Source organism: Helianthus annuus, chromosome 12 (genome assembly GCF_002127325.2).
Source record: "Helianthus annuus cultivar XRQ/B chromosome 12, HanXRQr2.0-SUNRISE, whole genome shotgun sequence".
NCBI lineage: Eukaryota > Viridiplantae > Streptophyta > Magnoliopsida > Asterales > Asteraceae > Helianthus > Helianthus annuus.
Window position 1 is genome coordinate 6,251,707 of NC_035444.2, and position 17,935 is coordinate 6,269,641.

At 36.3% G+C, this 17,935-nt stretch overlaps 2 protein-coding genes across 2 annotated transcripts; both read left to right on the plus strand.

Moving 5' to 3' along the window:
• The first annotated feature begins 859 nt into the window (after nucleotides 1–859).
• On the plus strand, nucleotides 860–4,766 carry LOC110893901 (O-acyltransferase WSD1). Its single transcript, XM_022141055.2, has 7 exons — nucleotides 860–1,120; nucleotides 2,058–2,612; nucleotides 2,713–2,779; nucleotides 3,413–3,528; nucleotides 3,814–4,023; nucleotides 4,115–4,252; nucleotides 4,397–4,766. Exons 1-7 carry the CDS (start codon nucleotides 881–883, stop codon nucleotides 4,559–4,561), a joined length of 1,491 nt encoding a protein of 496 aa, XP_021996747.1. The 5' UTR covers nucleotides 860–880; the 3' UTR covers nucleotides 4,562–4,766.
• Nucleotides 4,767–13,438: 8,672 nt separating this feature from the next.
• Nucleotides 13,439–16,974, plus strand: LOC110892320 (O-acyltransferase WSD1). The gene is made up of 7 exons (XM_022139490.2): nucleotides 13,439–13,717; nucleotides 14,023–14,574; nucleotides 15,155–15,221; nucleotides 15,351–15,466; nucleotides 15,870–16,079; nucleotides 16,382–16,519; nucleotides 16,743–16,974. Exons 1-7 carry the CDS (start codon nucleotides 13,439–13,441, stop codon nucleotides 16,905–16,907), a joined length of 1,527 nt encoding a protein of 508 aa, XP_021995182.1. The 3' UTR covers nucleotides 16,908–16,974.
• The last annotated feature ends 961 nt before the right edge of the window (nucleotides 16,975–17,935 follow it).

The following is a 17,935-nucleotide window of genomic DNA, read 5'->3' on the forward strand; positions in this document are numbered from 1 at the left end:
AGCAAGTTAGGGTGGACTAGAAACTCACCTAGAAAATAAACTATGTTTGAAATTTGATTTATGTTTTGATCATGTTTGAACAATGTATGACATTTTAGCATTTATGAAATTGAATTTAAATTATATTGTCACAATAGTGTTATGATGCTTTTGAGCGATTTGTTCGTCTCATCCCGATGTTTCCGCCATCGGTTGGGGTGTGACAATTCCGGAATGAGGCTCATCGTCGAGCACTTCCGGCGACGGTTGATTAACTACTACTACTTATATTATTGGATGATGAGAAAGGTAGATTCCTATATATTAAAACTTAACCTAAGTTCACCAGCTTTCAAAATGTTCTTGAAAGTGGTGACGCCGTCAACTTTATTTAAGCTACCGGAAATAATAGATTTATCCATGCAGTAGCCGTAAATCATGACGTTATCGTACGACTTGTTCAATGGGGGTGGTGGATATACATTTAGTCACTTTATACAAATATAGTCCCTTAAAATAAGAGGTGTTTTATGAACGACTTTAAAATAAGTACATAAATAGCCTCTTCAGTCTTCAAGGATATTGTTGTTATTTTACATTGATTTAGTTACGTAGATAGTCTTGGTGGTTTACCAAATTTTATTTTTATTTTTATCATGGTAACACTCCTCAAAGTCAATATTAGGCCGGTTTGCTTAGGTAATAGTGGGGCCACCCTGAACAATTGATTTCTTCTTGATTTTCGTATTTCAGGAAATGATTGAATAGAAAATAAAGATAAAAGTAAAATAAAATAAAATAAAAATAAAAATAAAAAAGACACAAATAAGGACAAGGTTGGTGTATATATAGGGTGCCATTCATGAAACAAAGTATATCTCTATCTAAATATAGAAAGTCGATGGGTTCCTCAGAAGGTCTCAAGAGTCTCAAACATATCAACACCACAACCACCAAAGATGATCCAAGATTTAAGGAAGAGGACCAACCTTTGAGCCCTATGGCTCGGTTGTTCCATGAACCTGGTTCCAATGTCTATATCGTATCCATGATGGGTTGCAAAACCAAGATCAACCCCGATGTTATCAAGCAAAATTTGGTTCATTCTCTAGTCCGCCATCCTCGATTCTCAAGTTTGCAGGTAAACAACAACTATACATTCAATACATGTTTATTTTTATATTTAACATGCAAAGAATGACTTTGATTCACCATACATATTCATGAAGTGACTACACTCGATGCTTCACATTCAAACTTGTGCTCAATGTTATTCAGCCTAGTTACTAACTAGGCGAAAACTCTATCGCATAAAAGGCATTGATATATTTCTGTCTCTCGAGAATTTTGTGACACCAAAGTTAAAGCGATATAAATTGTGTCGGGTTCAGACTGAAGGTTTTACATAACCCCGACCCAGGGCCGTTCCAACCTTTCTGGAGGCCAAAGGCGAAATGAAAATTTGGGGTCCTTTTTCCTTCTTTGATTATTATAAACGATACTTTGTTATCCGTATTTGGAACGAAACAAAAATCTAACACAACTATAATATAGAGTGGTTTGCTTGTACAAGAAAATCAAACAAATCTAAAACAATATTTGCACTAATATTAATTGTTAGCATATTGATTTTCTTTTAAGTGGAGGCCTTATTTTTTTCGGCTCTAGGCCCAAGTCTGGATTACTTGTATTATATGTCCGACCCTGTCCCAACCATTGTGCTTGGTTAATATGTTTTATTTTATTTTTCTTATATTTTTTACTTTTAACCTTTGTACTTTTCATCTTTTACAAATTTTCTGTTTTATGTTTCAGTGATTCAGTCTAAATTTTGAGAATTAACATGTTGCAATGTGGGTGTGTGGTTCAAAGTTTTTCCGTCTATTTTTTCCTGTTAAACGGCCCTGTCGCAATGTGCAGGACCTAGGTCGAGTTAGTTACTATTTTTTATGTTTTATGTTACGTGTAATTTTTGCGTTCAATATTCTTACGTCTACCTTTCGTTCGGTTTAATGGACTGATCGCAACGTGCGGGTCATAAATACTAAATAACTCATGCATGCAACTCTAAATTTCAGGTTACCGATAAAGAAACTGGAAACATCAAATGGGTACCAACAAATGTTAACATCGACAACCATGTTATAGTCCCAGAAATCGATCCAAACATCGAGTCTGCCGACAAGTTTGTCGAAGACTATATATCAAACCTCAGCAGATCTTCAATCGACAGGTCTCAACCTTTATGGGATCTCCATCTTCTTAATAACATCAAGACAACTGATGCTGAAGGAACCGGAGTTTTTCGTTTCCACCATTCTTTAGGCGACGGTATGTCTTTAATGACGCTTTTGCTCGCCTGTACACGCCAAGCGGCCGATACTGACGCTTTACCGACACTTCCTATGAACAAAGACTCAGCTTACATTAAAGTTACTAGTGTTTGGTCGGTTTTGGTAATGCTTTGGAACTCCTTTGTAGCAATGATGATGTTTGTTTGCACTGGGTTGTTTCTTAAAGACACCGAAACGCCACTAAAAGGGTCCGCAGGTGTCGAGAATAGACCGAGGCGGTTTGTTCGCAAGAGTGTCAGCTTAGCAGACGTTAAGGCGGTGAAGAACGCTATGAATGTGGTAAGTAGTAAGTTGTAGTTGGTTAGATATAGATTTATGGCAATTGATAAGCGTTCAATGTGTCACTAAATGATGATAAAATATTTATGACGACATGCAGACGTTGAACGACGTCGTACTTGGAGTCACTCAAGCAGGTCTATCGCGTTACTTGAATTATAGATACGGTAATTATTCATTAATCTTGCACACTCTTTCTAATGTTCGAGATTAACATTTTCAAGTGTTTTTTAAAAACCATAAAAAAATAACATTTCCTAATTAAGTAACAACATTTATTCTTTTATTCTTTTTTAATTTGTCTATGTGATACTTCTAATTGGACGCAAGAAACCATAGTCTTTAATTTATTTAAATTATCTTTTCGAATTTATGGGCACAAGAAACATATATATATATATATATCTTGCTGTCATGACGCAAGACCAGAAATTAAAGCTAGACATGTGACGATGTATCAGTGAAAAAAAAATCTTGTAATATTAAAATTGGTTGGCCCTTTTTTTTAAAATATTCAATACATATTAATAAATGTCACTATTTAAGGATTTCAAGGATTTTTTTTAGATTCAATTCCAAAATCTTCTTTTGTTGAAATGAATAGGGTAATAAATTGAATCCGCATTTCAATTTCATCTAGATTACATTCCATTTTATGAAATGAACAGTACCTAAAAAACTCAATCTTTTGGGGACACCATAGCATATGCGGCACTATTGGAAATCATGTCACTTGTTAACAAGAGTTGGCTAACTAAAAGATATATTACGCTATAGTCACTATTTGAGTTTGTCATTAGGTGAAATCAACCGTATCGGTAGAGGTGATCATCATGATAAAAAAGACTTCATTCCCAAAGGCGTTCGACTTCGTGCTACATTCTTTTTCAATCTAAGAGCAACCACCAGGATCGATGTGAGTTCATCACCATCTTTACTTCTCTAAAAATACCTGCCTAAATATGTCGCCAACTATTTTCAATGAATTTGGACGTTGATTATCCAATGAACTTTATTATTATTTTTGGTATTAAAACCAATTGAATTTTCATTTTTTTTGGTGAAAACCACAAAGGAAAAAAACACCAAAAATGAAACTCTAATTAGTTTTAAGTACACCAAATATGAAAAAAAAAAAAAAAAAAAAAAAAAAAAAACCTAACCCAACTCCACTCTTTTTCTTTTCGTACATGATCATTAGACTTTGGTCGAATCAATGAAAAGCGGAACTTTGGGTCGATGGGGCAACCAGATAGGTTACGTGCTTCTCCCTTTTGCAATTGGACTCAAGCGCAACCCGTTAGACTATGTGAAAGAAGCCAAGGCAGTCATAGATAAAAAGAAAGTCTCACTGGAACCTTTGTTCGCTTATTTCGTTGCTAGCCTGGTTCTCAAGTTGTTCGGGATTAAGGTACACATGTTACACTAATACATTCATGTACGTTAATCTAGTTAGAGAACGAAAGCCTTTAAATTACTAATCATATTTGGGATTTGTGCAGGCTGTAGGGAAACTGAACCACAAAGTGTTCTTTAATACAACCTTGTGGTTTAGCAATGTGCCTGGACCGGAACAAGAAGTCACATTTTATGGGCAAGACATAACTTATATTGCTCCTAGTTGCTATGGACAACCTAATGTAAGTATCCATGTAACTAACTACATACTATAAAACCATGCGTCAACTATGGATTTAACGTCAATAAGTATACATCTTTACCGTCGATCGATATATGATGGCTATATAACTTGGATTCTAACTACAATTGTTTATAATGTGTAGGCGTTGATGATTCATATAGTGAGTTATATGGATAAATTGACATTTGTAATATCGGCTGACGAAGAAACAATACCAGATCCTCATAGGTTGGGCGATGATCTTGTCGAATCCCTTCAATTAATAAAGGCTTCTGCTTTAGCAAAAGAGAGTACCAAAGACAAGTAATCAAAGGAAGAAAATATAGAGATGATGTTGTTTTGATAACATCATTAACGTGCCATCGTTGAAATTGTAACACGGTTTTAATTAATATTTTGTTTGTTATATTATAGTGATGTGTGGTGATGAGTACACCGTCACATGTTATATCCAACTAGGCTTCATTGTTGTATTGTATCATTGTCTAAATAAGATATTTCCTTTTATCCTTGTTGTTCATGAGCACCGGTAGCATAATGAAATTAATGCAATCCGATTTAAGTGTCTTTCTCCATAATTAATGAGCTCGATCAAACCCTCAAAACCTTCATTTTAATGCTAAGTTTATTCCTTAATACTTGCGAGTTGACCCCGCGATGTTACGGGTGTGACTAAAAATAAAATTATAAAAGTTTTATTCTAAATACCAAAATGGGTCAAGAGGGAAGGACCTAGGTAGAGAGGTCTGGATAGGTGGGCGCACCCCCTGAAAAAAATATTTAGTGTATTTTATAGGGTACAATCTCAATTGCACCCCTTGAAAATTTGGTTAAACCCCTTGAATATATTTTCTGGATCCGCCACTGCGGGTCAACTCGTTTTTACAGGAGTCAACCCGAACCCGATCTGATTTTAAAACGAGTGAACCGAACATGACCCCTTTAATTAAAACGGGTGAATCCCAAAACGACTCGTTTTTTAAATCCCAAAACCTATTATTTTCTTTCATTTAGTGTTGCGGATCGTGTCTAGAATTACCGCCCATGCTTGTCATCATCAATTTCTTTCAACCTTTCGATGCATGTTTAAATCGAGTTTCACATTCACCGATCTCAATTTCATCATTTCTTCATTTTATTCAATTGATTTTTTGTTCTCTGATTTTTTGTCCAGGTTGCTAATGACAGTTAGTGTCGACAATAGAGTTACTGCTAACGAGTTCCCAATGATGCCAGGAGTTACCATTGCTCGGTTCCTATTGATGATTAAGACGTGGGGGTGGCTTGCGTTGATTCAACATGGAGGCTGCAGCGTTCCCCACCCACTCCATATCGCACAATAAGACGTTAAAGTGGGTTGTGTGTATGGAACAACAACTGATAGCCTTCTTCAAGTTATGTAAGAACCCAAATAACCTAGATAGCTAGGATAAGTATGGTATCGACATATCGTATTCACGAGCAACATGTGATTAGTAATATATGTAGTTGTTGTCAAAGTGGTGGCCCATGTGAACATTTATAATGGCCCAATAAACTAATCTTCTGGTCCACTATGCGAGCCCATAAAAGAAACAAAACCAAGGCTCTTTTGTGTCATGGATTTTTAGTACAAGAGCATGGATTTTAGATCAATAGTTCAATACTTTAACGTACTATGTGAATTTAATGCAATTGAAGGACACCATAACACAAAAGAGTGTATGACGACATGAGATTTGACCCTTTTACCATTAACATATTTTTTTTCTTTTTTATTAATTACTAAAGTTCGTTTTTCTACTTTTATTAATATATTATAAAAAAGTGAAAGTGTATTACATTTTTTTGGTAATATCGGTGTGTTTAGGAAACAAATAATACGCGATAGAATGTACATATCGTCTACAATGCCAACGGCTAGTTGTTTTTTGTTTTGTTTTGTTTTTTTTTTTTTTTTTTGAATTTAAACCGTCCTAATTACTTATTTTCACACGAACAACAAAGGACGTGGAACGAGCTTTTGTTGTCCACATAAGTCGGTGTATAATTCGAAACCATACACGAGCAATTCATCCTAGAAACATAAGTACCTTTGCATTATGTTATATAATATGATTTTAAGAAACGAGGTAGCCATGCCCTTTTCTTAAAATCAGCTTCCAATTGTTCAAGAAGCTCTAGAAGTAATTCAATATATATTAGGGAATTCCATTGCTAATTAACCCACCACAACCTACAAGCGGATCTCGTATATTTTTTAAAAGTTAATTACAAAGTCATTTGGCTATAAAAATATCTTTGGGTTTATGTTTAAAAATTCTGCATTTTGGATATGTGGTTTTCATGGAATGTGATGGAATTGAAATTTGCATAGAAATTGAAATTCGATTTGGAATTTAAACATTCAAATAGAAATTTAAATTTTTTGAAATTAGAATCTCAATTCCATCTCTGATGTATTTGGTTGGCAAATTGTAAACCCTAAAAACATCAAGAGTCAAACACATTCTAATAACACATTCTAATAACGACAAAATTTGGCTCTCATTTTGAACTTTTTAAAACAACCTTCATAATTACATCCAAAATGATTTAAGTTGTACATGATCAAGCTAGTTTGATACATTTGACGTAAATGATATACCATGTTCACCAAAACACAAGTTTTTAAGTAACTAACATAACAACCAAAGACCATGCCCGTAAATTTTACATAACCCAAAAGTTTAACATCATGGCATCGGGGAAGCGCATCTTCTTGTGTGTTTGCCTCAAGCTTGATACTATTTTAAATTGAGGATTTACCTACAACATTTCCAACATGTTAGTAACGACAATTTACACAAACATAGTTCATTCTAATTGTTTTCCTTCAAAGAAACAATAGTCATACTTTCAAATGTTTTTCATTCTTGTGGACATACTAAGTTGTTTCCCCTATGTCATCCGAAATCATTCTTTTCATTCTCAAATCATTTTCGTCTTACAAAATGACCATTCTATTCAACCCAATAGAAATCTAAATTCCACTTTTGGGTTTTCATCCACTTACCACTCTTTACCCAAATTGACCCGCTTCAACGGGTCAACTTCATACCACTAAGCTACGACTTAAAACCAACTTTCTGCATAAAGCCTTAACTAATTGAACATTACCAACTATTACCAAACTAACTTGTAAGCTAGAAGAATTTACCTCGATCTTGGTTCCCTTGTTGTTTCGAGTTGCTCGACCCTTCTTCCTTCGCTCCTACACTTGATAAATACATACTTAGATTTCATGACTTCTTTCCATTAGCATGTTTTTTGATGTTCCGCTTCCACTTGTGAACATGTTAGGCATTTCGCTACATACTTAATAATGTCGCGTTTCATTCTATGCCACCAATAGTTCTTTTTCAAGTCTCGATACATTTTTGTTGCTCTGGGGTGTACATAATATCGAGACTTATGAGCTTCCTCGAGTAATAAGGCCTTTGCTTCACAAAACCAAGGAGCGGAAATCAAGGAAGAAACAAGCACGCGAGAAGAGACGAAGCAAAAAATGAAGAAAAACATGTTATGGGGATGTCGGCATGTCCTGATTTTTTTCATTTTTGTTTCGTCTCTTCCTGAGTGCTTGTTTCTTCCTCGATTTCCGCTCCTTTTGCACACGATCGAACACCTGTAAAACATCCCAACTAATACATGTTGAAAACAACTAATAAAATGACCAAAATGTATACAATTGTAAGGAAAAAACATATGTGCTTTGCAACACATCACAATGAGTCTTAACTAAAATAAGTACACAAATCAACACGTATTCAACCTACATAACTACACTAATCACCACTCATCAACATAACAATAATCAAGTCCGCTACCTACCACACGATGAGCATCGATAGTTGCCTGAGCTTCAGATGGCATCTGATAGGTTGGATTGGGTTCTGCGTCACCCCCGGTGGTTGTGCGATGATGACGGCAGTGGCTGTGCAATGATGAGTACAGCAGGGTTCTGTGATGATGACGACACGGTAGTGGTTATGCGATGATGACAACAGCAGGGTGTGCGATAATGACGGTGGTAGTGGCCGATGATGACGGTGGTGGAGAGACCGGTGTTGATGGTAGGTGAGAATTGGGGAAAAAGTAGAGGATGTAGAGTGTTAAAATGACAAATGTGGGGGTATGTAGTTTGGTTAGGTTTTTGTTGAATGCGAAATGACCTAATTGCCCCTACTACAGTGTTTAGTGTTACCCACTTAACAGAATATTCTGACGGGAACATACTTTAGGGATTCAGAATGTAGCGTTTTTCAAACAACTTGGATGCAAGTATCCGTTCTCACAAAGTAGGGACTTAAGTTGATTTTTGCCACATACTACAAGTACGCAAATTGCACTTTACTCTTATTATTAAGTAAATTATAGAAAGTATCTGGCATTCAATCATCTTACACTAAATTGGCATAATATATAAATGAAAGTTAGTCTTTTAACCTAAAGTTGCAATACAATGAAAACCACAAAACCCAACATGTAACTTCTTAAACTTAACTAGTATTAAACTCCGTGCGAGTTGCGCTGCAGTTCCTGAATCGTTATATACAATTTGTTAGGTAAATAATAACAAATATAGTTATAACCGAAAAAACGATGTTGGTGATTTGCACCACTTTGATTACAACTTTTAACCGACAGTGCGATGACCAACTGTCACACCCCCAAAATACCACCTAGGGAGTGTCCCTGCTAGGCGTGTGACAAACCAATAACGAGCCACCAATTGATAAGTTTGTAAGTAAATACCAATTATTAAAGAATTATACCAATAATAAGTTTAGTAATTCCCAATAAGTTCAGTGGAAGCAAAACAGAAAACTATCGTCAAACAGTATCAATAAGCCAAGTTATAATGTCAAGAACATCTCATGAATCTCTTCAGTCGACCCATGACCACTCCAGCTTCCTCAGACAGCAAGTTCCTCAATCCAGGATACCTAACGACCTGCGAGCATGCAACAAGTGTATCAGACAAAGCTGGCGAGTTCACAGTTTTAATAAAACGTTAGTTACCAAGTATTTAATCCAGTCTGTTTAACAAATACGATAGCAATGTTGATAATATCTCGATACTGAACAGGACGGCTCTTGATGTACGTTTTGCCCGTTCCCCAGTGCTCCTATCAAAGCACTGGGCCCGACTGGGTCATTAGTTCACACCCGCCCTCTCTCAGGAACGGGGTGAAGGTGCCACACCTAAGTAGTGCTACCAACTAATACCCCGCTACCACCCACGATAGCAAAAGATGGGACTTAAGAGATAGAGAGTGAGAATATTATCCAACATTCCAGTTTTACCCAAAAGACTTATCCCTTCCCGGGATACCCACTGACTGTCCCAAACCACCGGGACGCATGCTCAAAGTAGTGAACTCACCTGGGTTTGCTCGGTAAGGTTAATGCACGTATTCCGAGTTGATCAATTAGTTCCTAGGGTGGTTATCACCAACCGTTAGAATCTCATTTTTCCCAAATCACACATGCAACATAACAACTTGTAACAATTACACGTAGCTACCAAATAAACATTTAGTCCTCATACTTTTCACATAGCACGTTCACGTCTCGCATAAACATTTCACAACGTCATACAAATCAATCAAATGTGCTATACAACCCGGAGTTCCACTCGCGGCCCATGACTTCACCAACCCAATCCATTCGGTGATCCAAATCACATCTGTGGGCCACCACCAGTGTGTAACCCGACCCAATTGCTGGCCCACAACGTCGGCCCAGACTAAACAGTTATACGGCCACAGAGGAGGCCCAACTCGACTGTGTGTATGGACATATGTTATATGGTTTGGGCCTAGTGTGCTTGAATCTAGAGGGTGGTCCAACTGAACCCAAGTTTCGTGCGATGGTATCTGGGCCCGAGACACAGATTGTTACCCAGCCGAGTTACCCCAACATAATTCATTCAGTGCCCCAACCATTCAGCCCAATCATTACCTATCATTCCCCATTCCATTTGTTTCTTTAGTGTGGTCAATAATTCAATAGCTCATGTACATATAATAACCTATCTAGCATACATGTGGTTTATCACGGTATTCGGCCCATCTTTAACATTTGAAGCCTAGTGAATCTCATGCTTAGTTATCACTAATAAATCGGTTCCCTTATCCTATATTCATGTCATCAACATCATCATAGTTACATACAATTCAACATAGCAAGTATTACTCACAATAGCCTAGTCGGATTGGTTACATCATTCCAAACATACAAATCAATCTTACCTTCATTAATACATATTGTTCTCACAAGAAATCAGAATTTTATATCGATAACATGAAGGATCATCAGGCACGGATCCATCAACACATCATATATCGGATCACGTATATCACAGTTACGCTACTCAATTACCATGCTAACAATCGGCCATATTCCATAAGTCTAGTTATCATATGTTACATCTAATCACTATATGTTAATAATGCACATCGATACAAACACATCACAAGATCAACTAGTAAAGAAGAAGGGTAACCACAATTCCGATCCAATAACCAACTGTTTCAAAGAGGAAGGGGGTCTCGTCCACTGTTGATGCGGTTTGGGAGAAGAAGGGTAGGGTTTGTTGGTTGCTATTGCGGGTTGAAGAATAAAAAGGAGCGACGTAAATAAAAAGTAGGCCGGTGATCCTAAATTTAATATCTATAGCATGCAAATGTTTAAGGTGGGCCGGTGATCACCAATGTGGGCCGAGAACCATTATACAGATTTGTGGATTCGGGTATACATATTCGAGGACAATTATCCATTAAGTAGTTATTGAAGTGTGAATATGTGGCCCAATTCATTCGGTTTTACTACACCAGTCGAATGACGCACAAAAAGTTTAGCAATTTTCCCTATAGTTAATCAGTTATACAAACGAAATCATTTAGTGTAAATAGGCACACGCAAGAAGTTGTGGGATTTCAAACCATGCTAACCTCAAATATCCGGGTCGTCACATCTTCCCCAACTTGAAAGAAATTTCGTCCCGAAATTTGCCAAGTAAGCACAGAAGAATGAAGAGAACAAGTAAAGATTGTTGCGGATTTTGCTCAGGTGTCACACCAAACGTCTTATTGGGCAACCTCTATAGTCGGCGCTGCTATTGTGGGATTAGGGTGGCGAACCAGATGCTATGGTCGGCTCCCCTCCTTCCTTTTCTCTCTCTAATCCTAATTGCCATGTAAATGTAAAGTGGAAGAAAAAGGGTGGACATGTATATAGGGAAAGATTGTAAAAAGAGGAGCAACTATACCACCACATATGCTAAAGGTACAATAAACAAAAGCAACAAATACTAAAGTTGCACAATGTACAACATCAACATGCCTAAGATTGTTTTAAATTAATAGTATATAAATTCTAAATGTGATACTAGGCCACAAGGCCTATTAGTGTAATTAACTTTTTTTTCTTAACGTGTTAGTTGGTTGGTTTTGGCTACACAAATCTACATCGTTATAACAATTACTTTAGCTTTGAAGACATGTGTATGATCAACTATACACATTTGGGCTTTAATGGGATTGCCATGTGTTATTGGGTTATTTTTTGTGACAAAGGGTTAGACTAGGTCGTAGCAAGTCATTTAGATTTAAATACATGTGAATGATTAATTATACACTCATGGGTCTTAATGGGCATTGCCATGTATTTATGGGTTAGTTTAGTTTATACAAAGGTCATAATAAGTCACTTTTCGTGTTAAATCAAGGAAAATTGGATTTTACTTATTGGTCGGCAAAAATCTCAACTAAGAAAATATTTTGTGGTAGTCTCAATTTTTAACTTATTTCCCTCAGTGATCCCATACTAACTAGAAGTTAACCTAGTTAGTTTTTGTTAATGTGGATTTACACATAAGCAGCCCACGTCATCAAAACTTTGCCATGTAAGCATGCCACGTCATCAAAACTTTGACTTGTTTGACACATAAATGGTCCACGTCAGCAAAAACTAACTGGATAACATTTACTTAGTAAGGGATCGCTAAGGGAAAACATGTTAAAAGTTAGGACTTCACGAAACATTTCCTTAGTTGTGAAAATTGGTGGCTAATATGTCAAAGTATAGATTATTGCAATCCAATTTTCCTGAAATCAATATGTATGATTACTAGTACACTTTTCGACCTTGTTGGGCCTTGCATATGCTAGTAGGTTAGTTTAGCTAATTACACAATATTGCCACATTAGATCATAACAATTCATTTTTGTGTTAATGACATGTGTATAATAAATTATATATTTGTGGACCTTTATAGTTCAATTTTCAGCCTTAATGGGTCTTATATTGTTAGCGGGTTAGTTTAAGTTACATAAGGGCCACATCGGGTCATAACAATTCATGTTGCTGTTAAAAAATGTGTATGATTAGCCTTACACTCTTGGACTTTAATGGGTCTTGTCATACGTTAGTGGATTAGTTTAGGTTACAAAAAACCACACATTAGGTTATAATCAGGGGCGGATCTAGGGGTGTTTTGGGGGTTCCCAGGAACCCCCTCGGTTTGGAAAATAATGGAAAAAGTTAGTGGAAACCTTGTATGATTTGAAAAAAATTGGTGAGAATCTATCAAAAGGAACCCGGTGAAAAAAATTGTTGGATCCGCCACTGGTTATAATAAGTTATTTCGGTGTTAAATACATGTGTATGATTTCTAGTAAACTTTTAAATTTTTCTGATCTTGTGATGTGTTAGTGGGTTCTCATCTGTTATCGAGGGATACCACCAAGCTTGGACTATATAGGTAGTTTTACAATGGTTGTCCGTTGTCCTGTCACAATTGGACCCCACACCGACAAACACTTGAAAAACCTAGGCGGGAATCTTTCTTCACATTACCAGTGGATATTATATGTTTTTGTTTTGAGTAATATTTTGATGAAGAACATATGAGAAATTATTTTTAGTAATGGGTACAATAATAAACAAAGGAAATAGACGCTTTATCTAAGCATTGGATCGAGTCTTAGCATGGATCGAGTCTTGGTCAATTTAGGTTTGCTAATTTGATACGTACTAGTTCGGCTAGACAGGTTGATAATATATCGTTTTTTTTCTATTTATAGAAAGAATTAATAATGGAGTAAGATAAAAACATAAAACATCATTATAAGGTTGGTGTATATAAAGGGTGCCATTCATGAATAGAAGTATATCTCTCCCAGAATATAGAAAGCTGATGGATTCCTCACAAGGTCTCAAGAGTCTTAAACAAATCAAAACCTCAACCACTAAAGATGATCCAAGATTTAAGGAAGAGGACCAACCTTTGAGCCCTATGGCTCGGTTGTTCCATGAACCTGGTTCCAATGTCTATATCATATCCATGTTGGGGTGCAAAACCAAGATCAAACCCGATGTTATCAAGCAAAATTTGGTTCATTCTCTACTCCGCCACCCTCGATTCTCGAGCCTGCAGGTAAAAAACCACTTTATAGTCCACAAAACCTCATAGTACTATTTTGTGTCGTGTTCATGTCTTAAACGTAATTGTCGTACTTTACTCACCACTTTACACACTATCATTATTAATATTTTTTTTTTGTTTTTTGTTGCTTTAATTCTCTAGCTACATTTTATGTTTTTTTGGATTACTATAATTAATCGACTTACACGTAAAAAAAAGAGATTTTTTTAGGCGACGGATCACTAAACCGTCACCACTAAACCGCTTTACTAAACTCATCTTTGCTATTATGAGTGAGATTTTACTCAATATTTCAGGTTACAGATAAAGAAACTGGAAACATCAAATGGGTTCCAACAAATGTGAACATCAACAACCATGTTATAGTCCCAGAAATCGATCCAAACATCGAGTTTCCCGACAAGTTTGTTGAAGACTATATATCAAACCTCAGCAGATCTTCAATCGACAGGTCTCAACCTTTATGGGATCTCCACCTTCTTGACATCAAGACGACTGATGCTGAAGGAACCGGAGTTTTTCGTTTCCACCACTCTTTAGGCGACGGTTTGTCTTTAATGACGCTTTTGCTCGCCTGTACACGCCAAGCGTCCGATACTGACGCCTTGCCGACACTTCCGGTGTACAAACATTCAACATATATCAAAGTTACTAGTTTTTGGTCGGTTTTGGTAATGCTTTGGAACTCCATTGTGGCAATGATGATGTTTGTGTGCACTGGGCTGTTTCTTAAAGATACTGAAACGCCACTAAAAGGATCCATAGGCGTTGAGAATAGACCAAGACGTTTTGTTCGCAAGAGTGTCAGCTTAGCCGATGTTAAGGTGGTGAAGAATGCCATGAATGTGGTAAGTTAATTAATCCACACCACTTTGTAGTTTTATAGATTTATAAGCGTCAACGTGTCACAAAAAATGGCCACTAGATAAGTGATTATTTTTTGGGTACCAAAATATTGCATGCATCACAATGAGTAAAATCTTGAACATGTTTCACAAGTGGAGTCGTCGCCATTGGCATCTTGCACTACTAGAAAAGTGGAAAATTCGACAACAGAGTGAGAAAATTGTTGGAAAATGGATGTAGCGATAATTTTCTTACGAAAGTTATGTCGGAAAAACCTTGTTGGAAAAGAAGGTGCCAACGATTTTCCAACAAAAGCTCAGACAACTTAGCGACAAAAATAGTGTCGTCACTATTTTCCGACAAGTTTCCAACAAAAATATTTCAGTTTTACTTTCAATTAGTGACAATTCTTCCACAAATCATTTGTAGCTATTTTGTCGGAAAGTTGATGAAAAAATAGGGTGTTTTTTTTCGTTAAAAAGTCGTCGCGAAATCATGGGAAATATTTTCCGTCGGTATTTTGTTTGAAAATTCGATCATGTAACCTAATATTTAGCAGTATTGATATGTATGATGTTGCAGACATTGAACGACGTCGTACTCGGAGTCACTCAGGCAGGTTTATCTCGCTACTTGAACCGTAGATACAGTGAGTTTCGTTGTCACTAAAGAGCAATATTTCTGATATTCCCTTTTGTCTTGGCTGATATCACTTGTTAAGAAGTTTTGTCAACTTAAAAATCTGTCGCTAATAATCAAAATTTGAGTTTGTTTTCAGGTGAAATCGCGGGTGTTAATAAGACAAATCATCATGATAAAAAAGACTTTATTCCGAAAGACATTCGGCTTCGTGCTACATTCTTTTTCAACCTAAGAGCAACCACCAGGATCCACGTGAGTTTGTGGGTTTGGGTTTGATCTAAATGAGCTCGGATCGTACCCGCGAACATGTTTAGCTAAACGGGGTTGACCTATCGGGTTCACGGTTTGACATGTTTAACCCGTTTGTTTTTATAAGTTTTAGAAAATAAACATTGATTATAATATTTGATTGTGTATTTCATGTCAATTTTTTAAAAATAGATGAGAAATAAGCATCCGGCTTTATTAATTAAATACAATTATTTTATATATCTATACCTTTTGTTTCAAAATATAATTTTAGAGTTAAAAGGTTATGCTCGTGTCAATTAGTAAAAACTCGTGTTGTGTTTGTGTTCGAGTACATGTGCCTAACATATTCTGAATTTCTAATCGAGTATCGACCTTTTTGTGATCTTTGGTGCAACATCACCAGACTCTAGTTGACTCGATGAAAGCCGGAACTTTGGGTCATTGGGGCAACAAGATAGGTTACGTGCTTCTCCCGTTTGCAATCGGACTCCGAAGCAACCCATTAGACTATGTGAAAGAAACCAAGGCAGTCATCGATAAAAAGAAAGCCTCATTGGAACCTTTGTTCGCCTATTTCGTCGTTGACCTCGTCCTCAAGTTGTTCGGAATTAAGGTGCGTACATATGCATTAGGGGCTGATCTAGGGTTGTCCGGGCTACTCCACAACTTTGTCGGCGAAGTGCAAAATTATTACAATATATAGTTTTCTCCTATCTTTTATGTAACGTATAGCCCTCCTTGAACAAATATTAGGATGCCCTTAGGTCAAAAAAAATTAGGATATCCCTGATTTTTTTTTCTAGATCCGCCATTGACTGATATGCATGGTACTTCATAATTAATTTAATATAGTTATAGGACCAAAACCACCAACATATACATTAAATTTGAATTGTAAATTTGGTGTTTGTGCAGGCTGTAGGGAAGCTACATCACAAGTTGTTCTTTAATACAACCTTGTGGTTCAGCAATGTGCCTGGACCAGAACAAGAAGTCACATTTTTTGGGCATGATGCAACTTATATTGCTCCAAGTTGTTATGGACAACCTAATGTAAGTATACAAGTAATTGAAAACGAAAGGTTTGTTTCATAACCATCGAAAACCACAAAAAATGTATAATACATATTTGTACATGGTGCATATTATTTGTTATGAAACGAGCTCCCTCGATGTACATATACATATGTGTACTAATCAAAGTGGCACAAAAACGGTTTATCATGAGCCCCAAGTTATTGGTTTGGTTCTCATTTTCATCGTTTATATCATGTAGGCGTTGATGATCCATATAGTGAGTTATGTCGATAAATTGACGTTTGTGATATCGGCCGACGAAGAAACCATACCAGACCCTCATAGGCTGGGTGATGATCTTGAGGAATCCCTTCAACTAATCAAGGCTTCTGCTCTAGCAAAAGAGGGCAACAAAAACAAGTGATAAAAGAACAGAGAATAGATTATGACGTTTGGATCACATCTATAATGTATTTTTGTCTGAAATTAGTAACATATATATAGTTTAATATAGGGTTTGCAAATAGGAGCGATTTGTGGTGATTACACCACAATATGTTGTATCGTTTTTCTGAATAAGATATTTCTTTTTATAAATAGGGATAATATTTTTTTAATAGCTTAATTTTTGTCACGAATGGGACTTGAACCGAACCCTCATCATATGAAAAGGTAAAGCCTTATCCAACACCTCAATATCACCAGATCAAAGGTCCTTTAGTATTGATCTCAAAAGAATGCAAACTAAATTAATGACGGTTCAGTACAGGATAAAAGTTGTATTGGAACTAGGATTTCCCTATCGCGCGTTGCAACGAAGAATTCGTGTACGAACCAAACAGTACAAATCAATTTTTTATGTATATACATGTATTAAAAACTAACTTGTTTTAACTAACAATGACCGGCTTAAGATATTAATTTTGGCTGACATTTATATATCATACAATTCCCATGGAGGAAAATAGTGTTAGGCAGCTGGCTGACACTTTCCCATTAGTCTAGTTAAATTACGATTTTACCTCGTTTAAATTTACAATTTTACCATTGGTTTGTTCCCCAGTCAAATTACGGTTTTGCCCTCAGTTCAAATTTACAGTTTTGACATCGTTTTTGATTTTTTGGGGCTCTGATGGTGAGTGTTGTTTGGGGCTCTGATTTTGCAAGTTTTCTAAAAGGTTGAGTGTAAAAAACCCTTATAAAGGAACTTAAAATCTCACCACAATTTGCTCAAAATCGACTAGCAAAAGTCATGGAACCTTGAAAAGATGACTTGAAAATCTCACCACAGTTTGCTCAAAATCGAATAGCAAAAATCATGGAGCCTTAAAAAGATGTCTTGAGTCTTACGGCACACCTTATTGCCCATTTACCTGTCATCTGTTTATGATTTGTTATTTTGACATTATAATAAATTTGAAATATAGATAATATGCTTTTCATAAAAAAAAA